Source organism: Oryx dammah, unplaced genomic scaffold, assembly GCF_014754425.2.
Source record: "Oryx dammah isolate SB20612 unplaced genomic scaffold, SCBI_Odam_1.1 HiC_scaffold_1, whole genome shotgun sequence".
In the NCBI taxonomy this organism is placed as follows: Eukaryota; Metazoa; Chordata; class Mammalia; order Artiodactyla; family Bovidae; genus Oryx; species Oryx dammah.
This window is the reverse complement of record NW_024070185.1, coordinates 8,527,812-8,548,206: the sequence shown is the minus strand read 5'-3', so window position 1 is coordinate 8,548,206 and position 20,395 is coordinate 8,527,812. Positions and strand designations below refer to the sequence as shown.

Sequence of the window (20,395 nt, the reverse complement as noted above, 5' to 3'; positions counted from 1 at the left end):
CCCCCAACTGGCTCCCTTTCAGCATTGTAACCCGGATAAAAAGGCAAGATATCCTTCCCTTTTCCGGGACCTCGCTTCCTACCCTGGCCTCGCCGGCCTCGCAGACTCTGTTAACCCTTCGAGCAGCAGAGGACAGGGCTCGCTAATGACAGGCCTGCGAGGCAGGCTGAGCCCCTCTCCCCACCCCCGGCCCCCTCCCCGTACCTGCTCGGGGGCAGAAGCCCAGGGTCCCAGGAAAGGCTTGGGAGCCAAGCACTTTGGGATCACAGAGCTAGATGGCGGCCTGTCGGAAGGGAGGCTGGTCAGTGCCCCACAGGGAGCCCAGAGCAAAGCCAGGAAGGGCTGAAGAGCGCGAGGATGGAGAGGTGAGGAGCGGGGCCATCCTGAAAAGGGCTGACACCTCACCAGCTGTGCTTGTTTAGTCGCTCAATCATGTCCGACTCCTTTGCGACCCATGGACTGTAGCCTGCCAAGATCCAGGGTCCTGGGCACCTCCGTCCAAGGGATTTCCCAGGCAAGAACGCTGGAAGGAAAGGAAAGGGTTAGTCGCTCAGTCTTTTCTGTGACCCCATGGACTGTAGCCCGCCAAGCTCCTCTGTGCATGGGCTTCTCCAGACCAGAATACTGAGGTGAGCTGCCATTTGCTCCTCCAGGGGAATCTTCCTGACCCAGGGATGGAACCTGCACTTCCTGCATTGGCGGGTGGCTTCTTTACCACGGAGCCACCTGGGAAGCCTGCCTAGAAATGGAGGCCAAGTTCATGTCAATCAAGGATGCTCCCCACTGGGACATGCCTGGCAGTCAAGGGTTAAGCCTTTGCCTTCCAATGCAGGGGGTGTGGGTTCAATTCCCGGTCAGAGAGCTAAGACCCCACACACCTCAAGGACAAAAAACCAAACCAGAAAACAGAAGCAGTATTGTAACAAGTTCAATAAAGACTTTAAAAATGGCCCACATCCAAAACAGAAGATGCTCCCTGTGTTGGCAGTGGGGTTCCCACCTGGGAACCCACTTTCCCAGGTGGCTTCCTGGGAAAGCCGTGAACCCATGTCTCGAAGCAGAGCCTGGGCATGAGAGTGGGGCCACCAGAAGGTGCCCAGGTACCACCGAGACCAGGCGTCCAGGGCCAGAAGCCAAAGCTTACCCTGTGACCAACTCAGGGCCACACAGGGAGCCCAGAGCAAAGCCAGGACAGGCATCCAGGCTCTGGACTCCAGGAGCCGAAGCCAAGGCTGGCTGCCCCTGATGGAGTGAAGCTTTCAGCCAGGAGGTGGGAGCTTAGAGCTCCTTCCGCACCGAGACCAAAGCGTGGAGGACTTTGGGCTTCACCCTCTTGCTCTTCGTGATCTTCCTTCGTGACCCCCTGGGTAGTTAAACCAATTTCTTCCCCGATCTGGTCCCTCACATCTCACACCTTCTCTACTTGATCCCTGGCTCCAGCTCAGGATATCACATGCTGCCCGAGCACCCAGCCAGCTTGTTCACACCCTTGGAATTACTTCCCTGTCCTAACGTGCCACCTCCCACCTGCCTCCCGGCCACCAGTCCACTTGCCTACGCGAGGCCCTGTCTAACTCTGAAACAGCACACTTTCCCCTAGGGACACTGCCTGAGGGTCCTAAGTGCACTGAGGGTTTTCTGCCTCTGCAGCCACCACAGACCCTTTGCGGTGTCTTATTCGCCCCCACAGAGGTATCATATCCCAGAGCTTCCGCCATTTAGGTTTATGCCCTGTAAGTGACGGCTCAGATAGTAAAGAATCCACCTGCAAGGCAGGAGACCTGGGTTCGATCCCAGGGGTGGGACGATCCCCTGCAGAAGGGAATGGCAACCCACTCTAGTGGTCTAGCCTGGAGAATCCCACGGCCATAGGAGCCTGGTGGGCTACAGTCTGTGGGGTCTCAAAGAGCTGGACATGACTGACTGAGCATGCATGCCTATGAATTGGTGGGAGGGGGCCATAATTCAGCCCAAAACAGGGGGAGTAGGCTGTCTCTAAGATCGTCTTGAAGAGTTCACTGATTCTATGAATAGCCAAGCAGATAAAGAAATAGAATAAAAAAGAGAAAGGAGGGAGGGAGGCATCTGAACTTGAAGACTGGGGTGGGGGGCAGTGTCCGGAGAGGCACATCCCTCACCTCAGCCGTCTCTTCAGTGTATAACCTGCTGGCGTCTTGGGCAGCCTGAAGCCCACCATGGCCATCCATGGCTTTTTTGTGAGGGTGTCTCAGTCAGGTCTGCATACAAGGTAACGATATCTGTGACAGTGATGGAAGTGAACTGAAAGGCGGCAGGGTCCACTCTGGGGAGATGCGCAGTGCTTCGAAAGAAGTGGCCCAGCTGGGGATGCGGAGAGGTGTATGGGGTTGGGACACTGAGGGATTATGGATGCCCAGAAAGGCTGCTAATCCTGACCCACCGAGGTCACAAAAAGGGGAGGTAAGCAAAAGCCTTCCTAGGAATCCAAGATCCCTGATGGGGAGCCGGTGTCTCCCCCAAAACCCCCTTGCCTGGGTGTGCATGTGTGTATATGCAATGCATGTTTATGCCTCTGCGTGTGTGTGCTTGCACGCATCCGTGCGTGCATGTTTGTGTGTGTCTTTCTGCACTGCAAGTGACCGAGTATCCCGGATGAGGTGAGGGGAGATTTGGGCCCAGCGGAGTGTGGAGGCTGCAATTCAGGCCACAGGGATCTTTGCACCTGAGCGCCCCAGCAAGTACCTAATAAGCAGCTGGTTTTACCTTGGAGCAGGTAGGGGCACCCACTTCTCTCCACAGCCCGCCCCTTCTGCAGAGGCTTCTTTCTGGCTCCTTGTGGGTCTGTTTGCTCTTCTTTAGAGTGACAGGGACCAAAAGGATTTGAGAGAGGGGGCATCTTATGCCCAGGGTCAATGTGAGAGGTTCTGAGAAGCCCTTACAACTGTCATGTTGCTCTGGAGCCCAAAGACACACTCCCGTGAGTTCCTTCGTGTGGTTTTCTGGGGCGGGGTTGGGGGTGGTGGTGAGGGAGACTGTGGAGTGCAAAAACACACTCCCGTGACTTCCTCTGTATGGTTCTCCTTGGGGGTAGGAGCGAAGACTGTGGAGTGCAAGCCATCCGCCTTCTGCAGCCTGGCCACGAGCACTGGCTGTGGGCATGGGAGCCAGAGAGACCAGGGCTGGGCTCCTGGCTCAGCCACTAGCAACGTGGAACTGAGGGCAAAGTCTCTGACTCCCCGTCTCCTGAAATGTAGAATAGGGCTCTCTGCGCCTGCGGGGGAACTTTGCGGTGATGAGTGAGACAAAGAAGCTAAACCTGAAGCTCAGAGCAGGTAGGGCAGCCCCCAACCCCCACCTCTGCCAGGGGTCGCAGACAGTAGGGTGGGGGGATTAGACTCAGCAGTGCCTGTCTCCACCCACCCTCTGTCTGTCTCTAGAAATCTCTTTGTTCAGCTGTCCCACCCAAGGCTGCCTCTTAGCTAAACCTCAAAGTCTGGGATTAAGATGAAGTTGAATAACCAATGCATTGTTCCACTTCCAGCAGCCCCCAAACTAGCAAAATCCCAGATCAGAACTAAAAAGGCAGAAGCAGGGTTGCCTAGATCCTTCTCAGAACCCAGGGCAGCCAGGGGTCCCCCAACATTACAGAGCTTCACCTCCTCGGGGAAGGAGATAGTAGATAGCAGCTCAGAGGCCAGGAATGCACCCTGCCTGACCCCACTTCTCACCTCTCTGTGCCCCCACCCCGTGTCCATCCCCCACACATTCATTCCCTTGACCTTACACATTCATTCCCCACTTCCTGAGCCCCAGCCCATTGTAGAGAAGAAGGCCCGCACCCACCCAGGTCCTCCCAGAGTTGACAACTCCTGCCCACTCCCTCCCCCAGCTACAAACAACCGAGAAAATGTTGAAGAACAAGAGAGACCGAAGGCCCACGGGCTGCTCCATGTCAAGGCTGTCGTTCCCGAAGCACATCTCCATCCTACACTCCAAATCAGAAGGTGCTGAGTCAGGGTCTAGACCCTGTTCCCAGCTGAGCAGAGACCCTCCTAGGAACCAGGAGAGGACTTGCCCGTAGGCAGGGAGACGGGTCACCAAGACCCAGGAAAGAAAGCTGGGATGTCTCTGGCAAGCCCACTTCCCATGCCTGAGGCAGGCCTGTGACAAAGACTCACACCCCTCCAAGCCGTCTGTTCCACCCGGCCTCAGCCCTGGGCTTCGGTCTGCTCTTTCAGGGTCTAGGTTCTGCGAGTCTGGCTCAGTCCATTTGCACACTTGACATCTAATCCCTCTTGATTTTGGATTAAATTCCTCATTCCCCGAGATCTCCCAGTTGATAACCAGCCACCCAGGCCTGCCTTCAGGGATAATCACGCTCTTGGATCCTTTTAGCAAGAATCCCACTACCCTTGATATTGCCTCTTAGAGAGCTCCATCCACTGACCCCTCCCTGCCAACTGCTCCTCAGCTAGAAACCCCCACGTATTCTTGTGGTATTCAGGGCTCAGCCCCGTCTGTCTCCCCTATTGCAACAGCCTGAACACTATTACAATAGTCCTGAGGTCTGAATATTCGTCTTTTTAACAGTTAATATTAAAAGCAATGGAGGAAGGCATGGCAACCCACTCCAGTATTCCTACCTGGGAAATCCCATGGACAGAGAAGCCTGGTGGGCTACAGTCCATGGGGGCGCTCAGACATGACTGAGCAACTGAGCATGCAGGCACTAAACGCAACCAGGCATGCAGGTATCTGTTCTGTTGGGCTGGCTGTGTTGAAGACAGGTGCTTGCTTCTGAGTTTTATGAGCCGTACAGCCAGCCAACTTTTGAGGAACAATCGTGAGGATTATTAACAATCCATGGAGTCGTGGCCAGGCGGAAGGTTCCAGGGTCTATCAAGGATTTCCCTTTTAGGGCAAGAATTTAGAGACGAGGACAGACGTCTCTGTAGGTCCAGGCGTCAGCCCTGGCACTGACCCGCTCTGGCGGAGTGGAACCCCCACTACCTTAGAGGCTAGCAAAGCTGACACCTCTTTGTTATGGATATAACTTGGAAATGAAGCCTGAGTTCTCTGAGGGTCTCTGATCATCAAGGGGCGCTGCCCAAGGGTGTCTGTGGAATGCCAGGCGCTGCAGTCATGGGCTGGTCTTACCCCCCTTGAAACAGAGACTCCCCTCCAGGGCCACGTTTGAGAAAGATTTGACCGTTTGCTGTTTGATTCAGAACTTGGGAACCAAAAGAGACCCTAAATGCAGGCAGACCTCAGAGACACTGCGGGTTCAGTTCCAGGCCACAGAAGTAAAGGGATATCACAATAAAGCCAGCACGCGCATTACTTTTCGGTTTCCTACTGCATATAAAAATTATGTTTATACTATACTATATTGTATTCTACCAGGTGTGCAATAACATTAACTTTAAAAAACCAGTATCGTACCCTAATTTTAAAATACTTTCTTGCTAAAAAAAAAAAAATAATACTAACCATCATCTGAGCCTTCAGAGTCATCATCATCTTGCAATAGTAACATCAAAGATCCCTGGTCAGAGAGCAGCAGCACGGATATCTTCATAATGAAAAGGTGTGAAGAACTGAGAATTACTAACATGTGACATAGGAATCAAGGGAGCAAATGCTGCTGGAAAAATGGTGCTGATAGATTTGCTCGACGCAGGGTTCCCACAAACCCTCACTTTATAAATAATAATAATAAAAGTGATATCTGTGAGACACAGCAAAGTGATATATACCCCTATGTGGCCCACGCCCTCCTTTGACAGCTGGGAGCTGAAGCGTTGGGTAGAGAGCCCCCACCACCCCCCAACCCGTTGAGGTGAGGGCAGGGCCAGGTTAGCATCCACACCTGGGTCCTTCCAATGAGCAGGCTCTCACACAGTCTTCTCCAGAGAGACTCAGAGATGGAGCTCATAGTTATTTTTCACCTTGGCAGTTGGGAGAAAACTACCCTAAGTTTTCTTTGTGGGAGGAGGAAAAAATAAGAACCTGCAATTCAGCAGGGAGTACAATTTTAAAAATAAGTCTCCGGGCCAGTGCATTTAATGCCGGCCCCTTGGGGATGCAGGGCCCATAACTCAAGAGCACAATGGCTTTTCTTGTGAATGAGTGTGAAGTGCCAGCAGAGGAAATAGGAAGCCCCCAATGCAGCCTGAATGGACCTGTGAACAGGCATAATAAAAGTTGTCCTGGATTTCCGCTACCACCAGGTGCTTCCGCCGGGACTTGTATTCATTCAGGCCTGGGGGTGGCCACCGTACCAAACCTTCCCCGCGCCCCCAGCCCCTGCTCACTCTCCTGACCTCACACATCGAATAGGGGCCCCTTGGGCCTAGACTCCTGGGACTGGGTGACAGGTGAGCTTTCACCCCACCCCCAGCGCCCCAAAGGTGGAGTTGGTTTTAGAGTGATGGGGAGGGCTTGGGGTGGGAGACAGGAGGCAGTGGGGACTGGGGGGGGCAGTCACCAGATTACAGTGCTTCCATGTTGCAAGTCTGATAAGAGAAGCTTGTCGGAGGAAACCCAAGGGCCCGTGGAGACAGGTGGTTGCCAGCTACAAGTGACAGACACAGTGAGGGGTTTGACCCATGAGGCAGGAGGTGCCAGCTGCAGGGAGGGTGGGGGTGAGAGGCTGAGAAGGACACCCATCAGTGAGGGGGGTGGAGACGTGTCCACCCCAGGCACAGACACTTGGGAACAGCCAGAGGCAAGCACCCGCAGGCCACCCACTTGCTGTGTGGCCTCGAGCCTGTAGCTCTCTCCCGAACCTGCCCTGCCCCTGGGCTCCCAAACGAGAAGGTTGGATGGCACACGCCGCCCATCTGGTGCTGCCTCCTGTGATCTGAAGTCCGAGTGTAAGCTGGGAATGCTTCTAACGAAAGGGAAAAGTGACTGCGGTCTCAGAGGCCCACACCACCCAGCGGGGCATAGATGAGTGAGGCCAGCATGGTGTGAGGCGGGGACTGTGGGGACAGGAAAATTCCAACAAGACATGGGCCACAGAACATGTGCCTGCCCGCCACCCAAGGGGGACTCCATCTAGGGCAGGCCTCCTGGCACCGGATGCTGAGGAAGCTGCTGAGATGGCGTGCGTGCATGCTAAGTCGCTTCAGTCGTGTCTGACTCTGTGTGACCCCAGGCTCGTCTGTCCATGGGATTTCCCAGGCAAGATTACTGGAGTGGATTGCTGTGCCCTCCTTCGGGGATCTTCCTGACCCAGGGATGGAACCCGCATCTCTTGTGTCTCCTGCATCAGCAAGCAGGTTCTTTTCCACCAGCGCCACCTGGGAAGCCCACTGAGATGGCAAGCCTGCCCTTTATTAACCGTCTTAATAGAGCAGATTCAGAGAGATGCTGCCACATCCCTATGACAAAGCAAGGAGGGGCTTTGTCATTCTGAAATGGGGTAAGGTGAGGGGGGCGGTGGATTTATTCTCTTGAGGTATGAAAGAGAATGCACCAGAAGTGCCTTGGCTCTTAACATGGTAGATGGTTTATAACAGGGGTCCCCAGTCTCTGGGATCTAATGTCTGATGATCTGAGGTGGAACTGATGTAATAATAATAGAAATAAAGTACACAATAAATGTAATGTGCTTGAATCATCCTCAAACCATTTCCTCCTCCTCTCCCCCGTCCCAGTCCATGGAAAGATCGTCTAACACAAAACTGGTCCCTGGTGCCACAAAGGCTGGGGACCGCTGGGTTTGCAACACACACCATCCAGGTGGATAAGAAGCCATGGAACAGCCACGGCCCTGATCCTAAGTAGGGAATCAGTCACCCACTCTCCCATCACAAGTAGGAAGCCTCACCTCTTCCTGGAAGCCTGCCCAGCTCTGGGGTATAATGCCTGGAATCCGTGGATAGCTGACCGCTTGGGCACTAGAGCATATTAACTGGGTTTGACACCATAAAAGCCCCTGAGTCCTTGTCTTTTGAAGTAAAATGCTGACTCAAGAGTTAATGATGGGGAAATGTGAAGATGTAGAGATAAAGAAGAGCTGTTGAGCTGAGAAACTGGTAACAATTTAGACTATAAATCTGCCACATAGCAGAATTACCAAACTCTGAGTTCCCTGAAAGATATGGATAAAGGTCTGCCACACATTCGTAAGCTGTTTTTACAGGAAGCAGACCTCCCTTCAGATGAAAACTGCTGACGTGGGAGCATGGACCTTAGACTGGTTGAAACCAGAGAGTTGATGATGCCTGAAACTTCACCTTAATGTCAACCAATCCAAGAATTGTCCACGAGCTGATGACGCCCTACTCCTTGAACACTATAAAACTCCCCACAGCCCCTTCCAGTCTTGAAGGCATTAGCCCGCTGTGGCCCCCTTTGCCTGGCAAAGCAATAAAAGCCACTCTTTTCTACTTTTCCCAGAACTCCATCTCTGCATTTCTATCAGGTACCAGTGAACCAAGTTCCGGCAACAGGGTCATTCCTCTTTGGCACCAGCACTGTGGCAGGGAGAGGACGCTCCAGCTGGAAACCCTTCGCCCTCCCACGTCTAGCCAGCCTCCTGGTTCCATCTGTAAGGCAGGAGGCGAGCCAAGCAGTCAACACGGACTAGGAACCGCCTGGGAGCTGAGCAGCCCTCTGGCTGCCAGTGTTTGGAGAGCAAGTTGGGACTATGGACAGCCCAGGTGTCTGATATCTTTATTAGTCACCCAAGGGCTGCTATTATCAGTGTTACACATCCATCGCAGAATGAAGATAAGATTCATCCTCAGTTCCCCCAGGTGACGATGGAAACAACAATGATACGGCAGTGGTGATGTTGGTGATAACACAGATGAGCAGCATCAGAGGAAATAGGGAGTTACAGGCTTCTTGTACCATATGCCTTATTTGGAGTCTAGCAATGATATGATTCCAGAGACAGAGGAGCCTGGCTGGCTATGGTCCATGGGGTCGCAAAGAGTCAGACACGACTGAAGCGACTAACACTTTTACTTTCAATGATGATGTAAAAAGGGTGGATATTATTTTTTTAAACATTTTTTTAAACTTTTTATTTTATACTGGAGTATAGCCAGTTAGGAGCCTGGTAGGCTGCAGTCCATGGGGTCGCAGAGTCGGACACAACTGAGTGACTTCACTTCACTCACTATAGCCAGTTAACAGTGTATGGTTTCAGGTGGACAACAACATGAGTCAACCATACATGTTGTTGTTGTTCAGTCACTGAGTCGTGTCCAGCTCTGTGAGCCCGTGGACTGTAACCCGCCAGGCTCCTCTGTCCATGGGATTCTCCAGGCAAGAATACTGGAGTGGGCTGCCATTTCCTTCCACAGGAGCTCTTCCTGACCCAGGGACTGAACCCCTGTCTCCTGCATTGCAGGCAGATTCTTAACCGCTGAGCCACACTCCCCTCCGATCCATACTCCCCTCCCATCCAGGCTGCCACACGACATTGAGCAGAGTTCCCTGTGCTATACAGTAGGTCCTTGTTGATTATCCATTTTAAATACATGTGTGTACATGTCCATCCCAAACTCCCTAACTATCCCTTCCCCCTATGTTTCCCCCACTCCCCACAACCATAATTTCAATCTCTAAGGCTGTGAGTCTCTTTCTGTTTTGTAGATAAGTTCATTTGTATCATTTTTTTCAGATTCTGCACATAAGGGATGCCATATGATATTTCTCAGAAGGGTGAATATTATTCTGCAGGTAAGAGCATTGAGGCTTATAGAAGCACAAGGGTCATATCTGCATCAAAGTTCTCATAACTAGTAAGTATCAGAGATGATTTTTCTTTCCCCACCCAAGGAATGCGGGTCTGCCAAGTGCTGTCCACCATGATGGCATCACTCAGAGATGGTAAATGGCCTGAATATTGTCCACACTGGGGACATCTGCTGGGCTCTGAAACATCCCCGGGTTGGATGATTTTAGCTTTTCTTAAAAGAAACATGGGACTCTTGGTCCTCCTCCAACTCTTTGGGAAGCTGAGTGGGTCCAGGGCCTTTGGCAGATCTCAGCGGATGGCCATACTGCCCTCTTCTCAATTGCCTACAGGACCTGAGCCTATCTGGGAGGGGGTCCTTGGTTAAGACCAGTTTGGGCCAAAGACCGTGGGATCAGCTACGTCGTGGGCTAGAAAGAGCCCGAGGCCTGGGCTCCAGCAATCCAGAGCTTGGCTTCTCTTCTGATTCCTTGACGGACTAGCTGTGGAATCCGGGGCCAGAGTGACACTGTGTGAGCGTTGACCGCCGCCCCACACGGTCACAGCACCACCTGACTTCCCAGGGCTGTTCGGAAAAGCACCTGAGCACAGCCTGGTACCTCTGTAGGGCCCCAGGTGCCTGGTGCCTCTATAGACTCACACTCCTGACACAAATGTCACAGAAGAAAATGCAGGCCAGGGACGTCCCTGGTGGTCCAGTGGCGTAGGCTCCATGCTTCCAGTGCAGGGGGCCCAGGTTCCATCGCTGGTTAGGGAACTGGATCCAACTTGCCACAGATAAGACCCAGTGCTCAGTCAGTCGCTCAGTCACGTCCCACTCTTCGTGACCCCATGGACGGTAGCCCACCAGGCTCCTCTGTCCATAGGGTTTTTCAGGCAAGAATACTAGAGTGGGTTGCCACGCCCTCCTCCATTCGACCCAGGGATCGAACCTGCGTCTCCTGCACTGCAGGCAGATTCTTTACCACTGAGCCACAGAAATAAACAAACACAAGCCGGACAGAAAACTGGGATCCAAAGTATGTGGTCAGCAGAGTCAGGAAGACTTCTCGGGCCTGGGGTTCAGGCGCTGCCCCAGCTCCGAGCCCTGCAAGGAAAGAAAGTCTAGGGTGGTGACGCTCTGTTCTAGGCTAGAACCTCTATGTCACAGGGCAGGCTGTGGTCAACAAGGAGCCAGAAGCTGAGGTCCAGAAAATAACCTCTTTTGGGAGGCGGGGGTGGACAGAGAAGCTTTCTTTCCCTCGGGCCTCTTGCTCAGGCCACGTCTTTATTATTCCATATGATTAAAGGCAGCGGACCCCTCCTCTATGAAAACATGTGGGCCAAACTCACCTCCTCTGAGACTGGAGGCAGCACAGGTCTGCTTTTACTCCCAAGGACTTTGATAAATGGGAACACAGTTTCAGCCTGAGCCCACAGTCACTGGATGGTGGTATCTAAGTGTGAAATGACCAGTTGTGTTGAACAGAGGCAAACAACACACACCCAGCCCTGATGTCATAGGATACGACGAAGGTGTATAAGGGGAGGCTTTGTGGACTCAGCTACTATGAGATTTGGTGGAGCCAGGCTAGGCTTGGAGTCAGAATCTGATGGCACCTTGACCACAGGACTCACTGGGTCCATGGTCCTGGGTGAGGTACTTAGTCCCAAGAGCCCTTGTTTTTCTCACCTGTAAAATGGGACAGTGGGATGATATGAGTGTAGGAACACTGTCTACAGTTGAATGGGATCTGGAGTTTCATATACTACCAAGTGCTGTAGAAAAGCTGAGTGTTGTGTTCTCTGAGCTCTAAGGTTGATTTTCTTGGCCTGAGGTCTCTCTTGGGACTTCCCTGGCGGTGCAGTAGATAAGAATTTGCCTGCCAGCACAGGAGATGTGGGTTCGATCCCACGTGCCTTGGAGGAACTAAACCCAAGCACTGCAACTGCTGAGCCTGTGTGAGCCCGTGCTCCACAGCAAGAGAAGCCGCTGCAGCGAGAAGGCCACACGCCGCAGCCGAGAGAAGCCCCACCTCCCTTCAACCAGAGAAAGCCCGCGCAGCAATGAAGACCCAGCGCAGCCAAAAGCAAGGAAATAAATAAATAAAATTATAAACATAAATTTTAAAGAGCTCTCTTGCTCAAAGCCATCACGGTCTGCCTTGAGTGTTATCCCTCTGCTCTCCTTGGATGTAGGGAGGTGGGGCTGCCCCTGGTAAAATACAGTAATGGGTCACAGGCTTCTCCTGTCCAAGTTCAGGCCCTGTTCCTGGGCAGGGATTGGAGGGAGCATCCGGGGAGCCGGCCGCCTTTCTCCCCACTTGCAGGCAGAAGGCAGTCTCTCTGGGAGTCAGGGAGATGCTATGGGAAGCAGGACTCGCTCAGAAAGCTGAGGTTCTCCCTCCAGCCCTGCTAGTCACCTGTCATGCGGCCTGGGGCAAATCACACCCTCTCCCTGAGCCTGTTTTTGGCCTGGAATGATCTCTAAGATCCTTGCCAGCTCTGATCATTGTCCTTCAAAAACTCCACATGTTCTAAAACTCCTCTTAGAACTCAGAATTCAATGCTACAGCAAGAAAAGCAGTTGATTCATTTTGGTCTGCTCCTCTGCCCCACGAGATAATCCCAAGAGTAACTGTCACCCCACGCTCGTCCCTCCTGACACTGGCGTGTCCAACCTGGGCCCTGGCACTGCCCCACGCCACCCTCGGACCTCCAGGTCTGTCTGACTGGCTCCCTCTTCCCAAACAGATTTAGCACTGGGATGATCCCAGATCCCCCTCCCAGGCTATGTCCACACCAACAGGGGCTCATCTAATGCAGTGCCCCCACTCACAAAGCACCCCAACTTTTTGTTTAACAAAGAGTCAAGCGGTAGACACTTCGTTTTGGAAAGGTTAGCAGATTGATGAGAGATTTGGGATTAAGCAGACTTGGTGACAGGGACAGGAAGTCCCCGTCAAACTGAGAGAGAAGCACTCTGCCATGTGTAAAACAGCCAGCTTGTGGGAAGCTGCCGTAGGGCAGAGGGAGCTCAGCTCAGGGCCCTGTGGTGATCTAGAGGGGTGGGATGGTGGAGGGAGGGAGGCTCAACTGGGAGGGGATATACATATATATTTAGCTGATTCACGTTGTTGTACAGCAGAAACTAACACACTATAAAGCAACTATTCCCCATTTCAATACATAAAGAAATAAGATCTGGGGTCAGTAAGGCCTTCCAGCGCCCCCCAGGTCAAACAGCTGGGCAACCTTCAGGTCATTCTCTGTGGGTCATTCTCTGTGTTAGTTTGATGATGCTCAGGGCAGGTTCATTAGCTGGACCCTTGTTGAATAAAGGCTGATGGGAAGGGGCCTCTTGGCGATAGAGCAATTCGGCAGGGTAGGGATAGAGGATGGGTCTCACTACACCCAGCTGGGCAATTGCCAAGGGGCTGAGTGCAGCGCTCAGATACTTCATAAAACAGCCAGTTTTGCTGTCCCTTCTTCCTTAATCCTAAGGCAATGTCTGTTCTCAAATGAAACAGAGCAGAGCAGTCTGAGCACATGGTTAGGGTGGCCCCTTCCAGAAGGGCAGGCTGAGACCCGGATTCCAGCCCCGGCTTGGACCAGCTCACTCTAATGAGGGGACAGGACAGGAGGATGCTGGTTTCCATGCCAGCAAAGACCTGGCACAGTGCCCAGGTCGGCCATCAGGGGTCATCCTGGGAGCCAGACACACGGCTCCCAGACAGCCTCCTATAAATAGCTATAAATAGCCTTGGCTCTGTGTGTGCACACGCCTGGCCGCCGTGTACAGGGCGGCGTGCACATGCCCGGGGCGCGGTGAATGGGGATTGTTGAGCGGGAGATGGCTTGTATTCACGGGCGCTGCTTGGGTTGGCGCCAGCCTCTTTTCTCCGGGCAATCCCATTTGGGCTATTGTGCCCATTATGGCTGATCCTTATCTTGGTTGTTTATCCAGTTGCTGTATAGATTGACTTTCTGAATGTCAGGGTTGGGCTGTTTCCATAACAGGAAGCTGCTTGCTGTCTTACTGTTTAAGAAACTCCAGTCTACACAATAGAGTCCCAACAAAACCCTAAACACACCATGCGCCAGGGGGACCTCATTGAATCCAGCTCTTATTGTTTCTGTTGCTGGCTGAATCCTGTATTTACAGTCAGACGGGTGTGTGTGTGTGTGTGTGTGTGTGTGCGTGCGTGCGTGCGCACGCATGCACGCAGGCACAGGATATTAAGCCTGGCTTTTCACTTTCCAAGTTCTCACCATAGATTAGGGTGCCCAGATTCCCCAGATGTAAACCTCCTGAAGGGGGGCAGCGGGGACGAGCAGGGCCCATCCCCAGAGAATTTCCTCCCGTTCTCCTGGGGCCTTGTGTTCAGAAGGAAGTTGGCGTTTGTGTTTTCATACCGGGGCACAAACAGTAGAACAAATGCTCAAGTCAGCGTTGACCCAGGCGCCAAGACCCTTATGGAGGAAGTGGAAGATCAAAGGGAGCGCTCGGCCCTGTTTCTTCTGTCACTATTATTTATTATCTTCTGAGGCGGTTCCCAGGCCCAGTTTCCAAAAACCCCTCTAGGCTGGTTAAGGATCATGGATTCATCTTCGATTTTTTTCAAGCCTCCTCTCCAACCCTCAGCAGCCAAGGAGCTTGGAGAAGAAATCAAATGGAGTCTGAGACCTCTAGGGAGAGCTGCCTCCTGGCACATCAGAGAATCACCTGTTTAGAGCTTGGCTGGGAGCTCCTGGAAGGCTCAGGATCCCTCAGCCAAGTTCCTGACAGGGAGGGAGGGGGTAAGTGCCACCTTGAAGTTGGAAGGACCCTGTGAGCTTGCAGCCCCTGGGGATGTAATTCTCGATGGAGAACAACCCTGGGTTCCTTGGCAGTAGAGCCTCCTGGTTATCTTTAAACATTGAAAATATAAACACGGATGAGTTTAGGCATCATACCTGATGTCACCAATGAAACCAAGGAAATGGCTTATCAAGGCATCTCCAGCAGTTAAGGGAGCGTGTGCACAGTGGTCCTTCTTCCACAGAGCGTAAGGGCTTTGCTTGACATTGTCCATCCTCATCTTGGGAAGGAGCAGGTGGACCCTGGATTCAGATGGTTAAGCACAGGTTGCAGAGAGACCAGTCAGTAGATTCCTCAGGGTATTGTTAGTAGATCCCTTAGACCAGTCAGTAGACCCCTGAGACCAACATGGCTGGGACCTTCTCGGCTTGAAGGAGCAACTGATCTCAGCAGAAGTTTGAGGAGAGAGAAGTGGGGTTGGTGGGTCCTGGAGGGAGCTGCAGATACTGTAGACATCACTGAGTTAATCCATTTCTTCCTTTTAGAGGAGACAGGAAGAGTGAAGATGAGACAGTCAAGCAAAGCGCCTGGGCTCAGACTGCTGGTTAAATGCAGAGCTTCAGGAGAGGCTGGGCTGCTCCCCCAGCCCCCAGACTCCCAGTGAGGAGCAGTGGGAAGACTGGCCATTCCTCTCAAAGCCCCGGTGAGAAGGAAGTGGCAGCCTCGCCACTGAGAAAGCCCAGGCACCAGAAAATGTAGACAAAGGGCTTCATCTCAAACCACTGAGTCCCGGTCATCCCAAATCACCATGTCACCTCCAAACATCTCCAGGAGAAAGTTTAGGTTTCCTGGGGGAGACGAGCCAATGGTCTGGACTTCTCTTAAATTAAGTAAAATTGGAGGTCCTGGGAGAGGAGAAGTGCTTAACGCTTGATTATTAGAACAAGTTCTGAATTGACAAAGCCTTCCTTTCTGCTTGCAAAGAACTGATCCGGTGAGCTACAGACACCAGCCAAGCCACCAGATCCAAAGAGGTAAGAAAAATTAAGTTTGTATACTTGAACAAATGTGAACAGTCTTCTATTTCGATATTGATCGTTTTCTAAGGCCCACATAGTCCAACCGCTATCAGAGGCTTGAATCTAAATCTAAGACCAAAACTTCCATTTTGGTTGAAGACTCTTGTCTTATGGAGCAAACCATCGTTACCTTTTCCCACTCCCATGGAGAGTTCCCTATAAACAGCCTGGGAGGGAACCTTGCCTTGTGAGCTGTGGTGAAAGCCATTTAGCAGTAGAGGGCGCTGTTTACCTAATATCCAAGCATGAGGCTGCGATGAGAGAAAGAATTCTGATGCTGTAAGAGTGGTCATCTAGCTGCCTCTTCCATCTCCTCCAGACCGTGTTCGACCAGCCTGATGGATGGGGAAGTTGTAAGTTCACAAAGAGCTCCCTGTCTTACTTGGGAACTCAGTCCTGTCATAGCCGTCTTCCTTGTTAAGAAGCTCTTAAACCAACCTGCACCCATTGTGTTACATTTCCTCTCGTTCTATGTCACTGACTTTGAACCTCGTGTCCATGGTGCTGCAGAGTGAATTGCTTCCCTGAGATGCCTTCCCTCTATTATTCTCATTTGCCCAGCATTCACTACCATGGCAACACCCCACGGGTGGGGCACATGGTAGGGTTGGGACAGCACAAATTGGACCTAATATGAACACTGCAGATCACATTTAACATTGTCTGAGAATATGGGATACAGCTAGATCTTATAAATGGTAAATAAAGAGCATTTAATTATCTATTGGGCTCACAGGTTAGGAGCCTGGTTCCTGTAAAGCACAGGCAGACATCAGAATCAGTGTTAGAAAATACTTTCAAGACACTCTGAACACAGGAAATAACCAGATGTCCTTAGTGTTATTCTCAAAATATTAGCCACATTTGTGGATAATGTTGACTTTGCTTTGAGATTTGGCCTTGGTCTATGTGATGGCTCGGAGAGTAAAGAATCTGCCTGCAATGCAGGAGATCTGGGTTCTACCCCTGGGTCGGGAAAATCCCCTGGAGAAGGGAATGGCTATTCACTCCAGTATTCTTGCCTGGAGAATTCCGTGGACAGAGGAGCCTGGCGGGCTATAGTCCATGGGGTCACAAAGAATCGGTTCGGACATGACTGAGTGGCTGACACTTATATATGGTGGGTGGTTTACCCTGGAACCAACAACAGTTAAGACTCAAGGTTCTTGGCTAGCCAAGGGCCTAGCAATCTCTCATTCAAACAGCATGTGCATTTGTGACATTTGCAAGCATAAACTATTTTAATCCCAAATTGGTCAGAAGTGTTGTTTGTTTCTACTCTGACTTCTGTCCATCATACTTATCAACACACACACACACACACACACACACACACACTTCAGTTGCTTCTATGTAGTTAAACATTGCCAACTGTTCTGGTGTAGAAATAGCTTCCAGGCATACCCCAGTGCCGGTCCATGCCATTGATGAAGGCACAAGACCAGGCGTTGTGGTCAGTGGGGACCTGTCTTAGGGCTCCGAGCACTAGAAGCCTGTCCCAAGCAGAGGATAAACACATATACAGAGCCAGAAGCTTGTCTGGATTATTTTTCTGGTTTCCTAATATTCCTGTTTTCCATCTTTTAAAAATCTGCTATTTGGGCAGAACTATGGAGAAAATAAAAAGATCAGTGGTCACCAGAAGTTGGGGGAGGGAGGGTCAGGCAGGGGGAGCCGAGGTCGTTTAGGGCAAGGAAATCACTCTACAGTCTTCTCATGGTGGAGACAAGTCACTGGACATTTGTCCAAACCCACAGGACTTGCCACTCTGACTGTGCCCGCATGGTGCACAATGCTCAGTCGTGTCCGAATCTTTGCGACCCCATGGACTGCAGCCCGCTAGGCTCCACTGTCCATGGGATTTTCTATCAAGAACACTGGAGTGCGTTGCCATTTCCTCCTCCAGGGGATTTTCCCAACCCAGGGACTGAAACTGCATTTCCTGCGTCTCCTGCATTGCAGGCAGATTCTTTATAACTCAGCCACCGGGAAGCCCCACACTAAGGCTGACCCTAATGTAAACCGTGGTGATGAGGAGGTGTTAAATCAGGGTCATCAGCTGTAACAAAGGCTCCCCTGTGGAGGGATGTTGACGGTAGGGGAGGCTATGCATATGGGGAGTGGCAAGGGTACATAGGAAATCTCTCTACCTTCTTCTCGATTTTGCTATGAATCTAGAATGGCTCTGAAACATAGTCTTACAAAGTATGCAAATAGTTATCATTCATTTACTCATTCCAAATAAATATTCACTTAAGAAACTTGTTATGCATTTGCAATCATGCAGGCTGTTTTTCAGAAGCCCCGGGTTTGTTGAGATGCCCACAAAACCTGGGTCTGCCCTGTTCATAAGTCATAAGTCCTTGCCACTGTTATTAGCTCATACTTACAACTATGTCACTTTTCCATTTGGATTATAAATATCTTAAAGATGAAAAAGTATCTTTTGTTTCCTGTGTTCAGTGCATTAAATAAAACTTTTCATTGGCTGGAGTTGATAGATGCCTCTCCTGATCCGCTTTGGCTGTTACCTGCAGGAGCTGTGTTACTGGTTGGTTGAAGAGTGTAGAGAGTTCTGTCCTGAGATCTTTAGTTACTTGAAGGTGTCTTGAGCTGAAACAGGGGGCTCCAGGGAAGCATATAATTACCCATGTCAATAGAAGGGGACAGCAGAGAGTGAACCACCCAATCAGAGAATTGCATTCCTGGTACGGAGAAGATGATGGTCAATCCTTCCTGTTGCTCCCACCACTATTAGTGACTCTGAGGCGCAGTACCTCACAGACTGAGAAACAGTCACCCCTTTCCGTTTCTTGAAATTCTGGAGTCCACTCCTTCCAGAGGGCAAAATTAATGTTTTGTCTCCTTTTCTCCAAGATCCTGCTTGGCTAGCGTGAAAAAAATTGAGTTTTTTCAACAACCAAGATTCATGACGGTGAATCTTTCTTCACAGAAAAGCCACAATTCCAGTTTTCCCAGAGCAGATGAAGAAGAGTGGAAGATAAACTGCATATGTTTGGAAATTCTTTCAGGGATGGTCACTGAAAGAGACACCAGTCATACCAGCACTTGCCAGCAGAGGGCGAGATGTCCCCGCTGGTGGGACTGAAGTTGGCTGCGCTCCCTGTCTGGGTTCCTTTCTTTGATCCACCTGGATTATCTGGACGAATCTGCAGAATTCTCTATCTGTACCCACTCTCCTTGAGGAGGTGGCGCCACCAGGGGAGGCTGAAAGAGCCCAGGCTCTGAATATCCCGCCTGGGCTGTTCTGGGGGTCTCAGACTTGGGGCCTCCCTGTGCCCTGGAGAGCCACCTCGAGCCTGCAGTTCTCCCAGAGGATTCTGATATGAGAAAGTTCAGAAGGTCCCTCTGCCTCCCCGCCACACCCCCCCCACCCCCGCAGTTCCCGGTCCTGTCTGAACATCCCAATGACCTCCCTGCAGCATTCTGAACCCCACAAAAGGTCTTCTGTAGGGGTGCCGGATACAATCCAGGATGTTCAATTCGATTTGAATTTCAGATAAACAAAGAATAATCTATTATTAATAATCTATCCCAAACATTGCAGGGGACATACTTACATGTTATAAACCCTTCTTGATCTAAAATTCAAGTTGAATTGGGTGTCTTTCTCTTTATTTGCTAAATCTATACCACCCCGGGATTCCCAGGTGGCTCAGAGAGTAAAGAATCTGCCCGCAAGGCAGGAGACTTGGGTTGGGAACATACAGTGGAGAAATGAATGGCAACCCACTCCAATATTCTTGCCTGGAGAATTCCATGCACAGAGGAGCCTGGCGGGGTCACCAAGAGCCAGATACGACTGAGGTGAGACAGCACGCATGCATACCACCCCAGCTCTCCTGAGAAGCCTAAAATATTCTAACACAGTGCAGACCAAAAGCAAGATCCCTTCTCCCTCCCTCTAGCCCCTTCTTCCCCCAAAACACTCTGGCTAGGATCTGCCTTATTAGGCCTGCTCTAATCTAAACCGCTCACTTCACACACTTTCATTTCCTTAGCTTTATTTGGTCCTGTCAATAAACCAGGCGGGCCTGCACCTAAACAGAAGGAAACAGACGCGAGATTCTGACTGTGCAGTGTGCATCAGCCTTGGTGGAGCGACTTGGCTAGGCTGCCTGAGACTCCAGATATGACAGCTGGAAGTAGGGGGTGGGGGCAGGCTCAGAGTCTCCTGTCCTTCCCCCTAAGCACCGAGAACCAAGATCCTCCCCCGCCAAGGAGGCCAGTCGTCTGCCATGTATCCCATTGCAGGCTCTGGGGCAAGCCTGGGGGACCCAACTGGGCAGGCAGACCCGCCACCAGCACACCTGAGTCCTGTCCATGGGCTTCAGCCGTGGCCTCAGCAGCAGCCATGCCTTCCTGTGCAGCCGCTGCAGCGTGTAGGATGCTGATAACAGGAACAATGAGGCAGAGGAAAAGTGGCAGGAGCGGGACAATGAGTGGGCCTCAGGGACTCTCCCAGGCCAAGCGGGATGGAGGAAGGAGCTGCAGGTCCCAAGGGCCAGCCTGGGCACTACTGCGTCGTGGGGTGGAGAGCGGGGAACCCAGGGCCCCGGGAAGAGGGGGGGCAGCCTCAGCCTTGCTCCCACCCCTGAGAGCACCCCTTTCTCTGTGGGTGGGGCCAGGGAATTACTCCAAGCCCATTACCCCAAGAAGGGACCTTTCAGTCTCCCCGGGGCAGAAGAGTAAGCATCACACAGCTGGAGTGAGGACAGAGTGGCTCCTGGATGATCTCAGCTCTGACACCCAGAGGCCCACGACCTCTGACTCCCTCGTCTACTCTCCAGCCTGTCTCAGGCCCCACAGGAGGGCTCTTCA

General features: G+C 51.7%; 1 protein-coding gene across 1 annotated transcript in view; it reads right to left on the bottom strand.

The window, feature by feature from the left end:
* Positions 1–6,899: 6,899 nt before the first annotated feature.
* Positions 6,900–20,395, bottom strand: part of RP1L1 (RP1 like 1) — a 36,501-nt gene continuing 23,005 nt past the window's right edge. The window contains exon 5 of the mRNA XM_040242137.1: positions 6,900–6,962. Coding sequence (XP_040098071.1) covers positions 6,900–6,962 — 63 coding nt within the window. The remainder of the gene's footprint in view (positions 6,963–20,395) is intronic.